The 5,654-nt window shown below is 33.2% G+C and overlaps 1 protein-coding gene across 1 annotated transcript; it reads right to left on the minus strand.

Moving 5' to 3' along the window:
- Positions 1-2,254: 2,254 nt before the first annotated feature.
- LOC111399853 lies at positions 2,255-3,169 on the minus strand. The gene has a single exon (XM_023027347.1). It carries the CDS (start codon positions 3,167-3,169, stop codon positions 2,255-2,257), a length of 915 nt encoding a protein of 304 aa, XP_022883115.1.
- Positions 3,170-5,654: the final 2,485 nt, after the last annotated feature.

The raw sequence follows: 5,654 nt of genomic DNA on the forward strand, positions 1-5,654 counted from the left end.
TCAAGGTCACGATTAAAAATTAATCACAGGGTTCAGATAGTTGTCATAGACACCAAACACCCTATTTTGATCCACCACAATATTTGGTCACAAATAATCGAATAGTTGGTCACATATACCAAATAGCTCGTCACATACCACTACCACCACAACCACTTAAGACGACCACCACCATCACAGCCTATTGCCACCATCACCAACACAATCCAGCTCGTCACATACCACTACCACCACAGCCACTTAAGACGACCACAACCATCAGAGCCTATTGCCACCATTACCAACACAATCCCACCTCTAACAACATAGACACGGCCTCAACAACCACGACAATTTTAACGCCCCAATTTTTCTTTCCTTTACATTAAACACCGGAACGTTACGAAAACTCATTTTTCTTTAATTTAAAAATGCGGAACTATATAAAATTCTTCAATAAACAAATAATTGTAACGTTTAAATTAAAATTATTGAAAGCGTATCTAACCATAAACATAAACTCCTAAGTAATTCAAATAATGCGTTCTAAATTAAAATAAACAAATTGCTAAATTTAAAATGGCAAACTTATTTCTTTTTCTCTATTCTTTATCCACTTGGCAGTCTGTATCACCAATTCTCCACTATTCCTATCGACTCGAACTAATCTGTAAAATTAATGTAAGAGTGAGTATTAAAAATACCCAGTAAGATACGTGCAAATTTCCATATACAATTACATAACAAATAAAATCTACACTTCATACCGCTCTTTTCTTATGGAGTATATCGGTGACCAAGCGACACACCCATCTTAGGTCCTCTTAAATCCCCGTAGGAATTTCATATCTCTTTCCCTAGAACCCGAAGGTCCACTAGCATTCCATGTATATTTAATCGCACATAAGTGCATAAGGAAACTTAAAACACTTGCACATAAATGTATCTTACCTCGTTGAATCTACAGTATGTTGAAAATCGTTCCTCCGCTTTGAAAGTATGTGATTAAAATACTCGATGTATGAAATTCTATTTCTAATGCTGCTTTCTGTCTTCCTTTTTCTCTCCTTTCTCTCTCTCTCTCTTTTATCTTTCTCTTTCTCTATTTCACGTGTGAATTTTTGATGTGGTAAAATGTGAGATTCTAGCCTACTATTTATAGGTGTAGACTAGAGTAGAAGATAGGTCTTATCCTAACCAAAAGATTTTTACTTGATTTGTACTAGGCCTTTTTGTTGTTATCAAAAAGAAAATAGAGAGTTGGTTTGTTATCCAATGCATGCCAACGTGAAGAAACATGATAGCTAAATGAGACATCAACTTTTCAAACTCTAATATGATTACATCAAAGATATCTTCTATCATAAATTCTAAAATCGGCAGCTAGCTTTTGACTTTGTCTAATATATTCATTCTTTGTACACATATATGGCTGTTTTGAAAATCATCTAAATTCAAATGAGTTTGAGACTATCTACAATACTATATTTGCAAATAGAAAATTTATTTGCCATCACTTATCTATTATAATATAGATTATCTTCCAAAATAAATGCTCCAAAATAATTAAAATTCTATCTTATTTTAATAAATATTATGTTTAAACAAAAGGTAGCCTAATTAGTCAGCACTGCATAGAATATTTAATTAAAGGGAATTATATTAATTCCTAATTCTATTTAATCTTGTTTCATTATTCCATGACGGCTTTTTCCGTAAAATGCCTCAATCCAGTATAATATACAGTTATTTTTCTCTTATCTAAACATCACGTGGAGTCTATCAACTCATAAAGTCAAGTAATTAAATAATACTAAAATCATCAATCCCTAAAATCAAGGAAACCTACCCTTCTTTTTCTCCAAAATAAAAGCAAATAATTATTAAAAAACCTACTTTTTTTTATTCATAACCATTTCTATACGTACACACCATACAAAATCAAGACAATTCCATGTACACGTGTCAACATCACATCTTCCTTCCAAGTTTTAATTGAATTTGAAAACCAATTTCTTCAAATCTAAATTTCTTGGTGCTGGGTTATCCAAATCGACTATTTCTCGAGCCTAAAATTCATAATTTAATATTGGCTATCCAACGAGTATAATATTAATATACTTATATTTACTCTATCGAAATTTAATTATTTGACTCAAAGTATAAGAATTTAAAATATATTATCTCTTAGTCCCTCAACTTTTGAAATAATATAATATAGATATTAAATAAATTTTTATAAAAAAAAATAATTTTTTTTTGGGATGTTACAATCTCACCCCCTTAAAATAATTTCGTCCTCGAAATTACCTGCATTCGGGTCCTCTGTTGTCTGTTCCTGGGTTAAAGCAAAAATTCGGGCATTTCCCTTCTTTTCTTGTTCATCATTCTTCTTTAAGGGGTCTTCTTTGCAATTTTTGGAAATATGCCCTGTTTTACCGCATCGATAGCACACATGCTTCCCAAACAAACATTCACCACTATGCATTTTATTGCACTTTGGACAGGGTGGAATGACTTGTCCAAAACTTGATCCAAAGTTAATCTTTTTGTTCTGTCCCTCTCCCTTCCCTTCATTGGACCCATTCCACTTCCTCTTTTCTGATAACTCGGCCCCTTGCTGTGGAATTTGATCCATTTCCAACCTATTTGAGATTGCTTGGGCAGTTTGCAAAACGCGCCTATAGGTGGTGAATTGGTGGGATGCCATTATTCTACCAATTTCAGGACGCAATCCAAGTTCGAACCTCCTTACTTTCTTTGCTTCAGTATCCACTAGGTGTGGTGAATATCTTGAGAGTTGTTCGAATTTTCTTTCATATTCTTCAAGTTTCGTCTTTCCTTGTCTGAGTTGAAGGAATTCTGTCTCCTTGCTATCCCTCAGGGCTTGTGGGAAGTATTTTCCCGTCATTTCCTCCTTAAATTGCATCCAAGTCAGAGCACGTTGTTGTGCTTCTGTTCTAGTGCGAGATGCTGACTCCCACCAATGGCTTGCCGCGTCAACCAACATAAATTCTGCACATAACACCTTTTGAGCATCAGTGCAAGATAGACGTTTGAAGATTTGTTCCATTCTCTGCCTTGCCATCGAAGGTTGGGGGTTTGTAGCGACGGAACTGTTCCACGATTGAGCTGGTGTTGTTAGCGTTTGCACCATGGGGACCACCCTGTGCTTGTTGCCTACCCACATCTTGTACCGCCCTTAGCAAATCTCTGATGATCGTACCTTGATTTTGTTGTTGTCTCGACATTTTCTTAACACAAATAAAATTTTAATTTAGGAAAAAAAATTGGTAAAACACTTCTAATATTTTTGTAACAACGAAGAATTTAATATAATTTCCAAATCCTTAAATAAAAAAAATTTGCTCTTCAAAAAATCAAATAAATAAATAAATAATCCAACTTTTCCTAAGCAAATAAATAAAACTTATCCCTAATCTAGAATCTTCTTTTTATGCCGTCTCATCATCCGAAGTAATGCATGACTCAGGCTCGGAATCCATAACCAAATCAATGAAATTTTGTGGTTGGACTTCTTGCTCAGGGTCTTCTGGCTCTGGTTCGATCTCCTCCTTTGGGTCTTCCTCCGGCTCTGGCTCTGGCTCCGGCTCTGGCTCCGGTTCGGGTTCGGGCGCTGGTGCTTGTTGTCTATGGTTCCATAAAATTATGATATCTTCACAGTGTCCTTTAAAATCAATCTTATCCCAATCTTCTTCCAAATATAAATCATAATCCATGTCCCTCATGAAATAAGCCACGTCTCTCCATTGAGGTCGCATAGTGCTTATAAGGTGATATATCGAAAGGATTGTCCCCTCATTATATCCAAATGACCTTGCTCGCTCCCACTTAGAAAGGAAATCTTCAACATGTTCAACAAAAGTTCTGTCTCATCTCACTTCATAATTTATGTAGTTCTCAATGGCCATTTCAGCACGCTGGAGGTACGTTGGGCTATTCCTAGTCATCCTAATCACATGACAACATAATTTTAATTATGCTTAACTTTGCATTATCAATATTATTATTATTATTATTATTATTTTTTTATTCTCAGTGCATAAACTATACTCTAGCAAGATGTGGAAAAAAAAATGACAAATAAATTATGCGATGTGAACATGCTTATACATTTTATAACATGCAGCAATGTTTAAAAACATCTCATTACATTTCATACCTGGGTTCAATTGGAGAGTAGTCGAATGGTGAGCGTCATGTGCCAAGTATTCTTTATGTCATTACGTATTTAAAAATTTGCAATCACAACATATAAATACTTTGATTTTATTTGTTTATGAATTTTCTAAAATTGGAAGATAACTATGTAAGTTCATTATTTAGAATAAATTTTACACAAACCATTAATATTAAACAGATGTAGGAAATAAAATGAAAAACTATTTTTGCATGAAAAGTATTGAACACTTCACGTTAACAACATACCATTTTCTTTATTATCACTATTCACGGATGAACAGTTACTAAAATATTTTTTTTAAACACTGCTGTACTGTTCGCGTGAACAGTACTGTTCACGTGAATAGTTTATTTTTTTTTTTTTTTTTTTTTGCAAAATCTTAAAATAGAATTTTCTTAGAATTATTGTTTCCGGTCTTAATGATTTGAATAACACGTAACTGAAAAGACTTCCAAGCAAGGAGGGGGGGTCACAAGCGGACCGCTTAAATCCCAAGCTCACCTTAGACAGTTTAGGTCTTTTTGACAAAATCTTTCAATCTTGTGAATACGCAAATCCAAGAAACTCGAAACAATAAGTGGGAAAAAGAGATTTATTAAAATATGATTTTTTTTAAATAACATACCCACGCATACTGAGACATGCACACACTAATTGATAATATATACATGCACACACGTACAAATAAATGTTCACACAAGTTTAAAGATTTGCTTTGAATATCAAATCATCTTTTTGGTACTGTTTCTTTTTTTGTTTCAGATTCATAGCTCTAATATATATATATATATATAAATATCTCTACCTATTATGATTTGAATTATGGTCATTGCAGGATGCAACAGACTGCACAAGGACAAATGAAAGAGACACTTTCTAAGGTGTCAGATGCACTAAATGAAGAAATGAAAGGCCAATTCACCGTGAAAAATTAAAGTGCCCAAAAAATCAAAACGTTCTGTAATGTACTGTTCACGTATTTTTAAACTTTTTTTTTTTTTTGAAAAAGTCTACAGGAAAGTAAAACCGTGCTCTGATACCATACTTTAACGCTCCAATTTTTCTTTCCTTTACATTAAATACCGGAACGTTACGAAAACTCATTTTTCTTTAATTTAAAAATGCGGAACTATATAAAATTCTTCAATAAACAAATAATTGTAACGTTTAAATTAAAATTATTGAAAGCGTATCTAACCATAAACATAAACTCCTAAGTAATTCAAATAATACGTTCTAAATTAAAATAAACAAATTGCTAAATTTAAAATGGCAAACTTATTTCTTTTTCTCTATTCTTTATCCACTTGGCAGTCCGCATCACCAATTCTCCACTGTTCCAATCGACCCGAACTAATCTGTAAAATTAATGTAAGAGTGAGTATTAAAAATACCCAGTAAGATACGTGCAAATTTTCATATACAATTACATAACAAATAAAATCTACACTTCATACCGTTCTTTTCTTAT

The sequence above is a fragment of the Olea europaea genome, chromosome 9 (genome assembly GCF_002742605.1).
Source record: "Olea europaea var. sylvestris chromosome 9, O_europaea_v1, whole genome shotgun sequence".
Taxonomy (NCBI): domain Eukaryota; kingdom Viridiplantae; phylum Streptophyta; class Magnoliopsida; order Lamiales; family Oleaceae; genus Olea; species Olea europaea.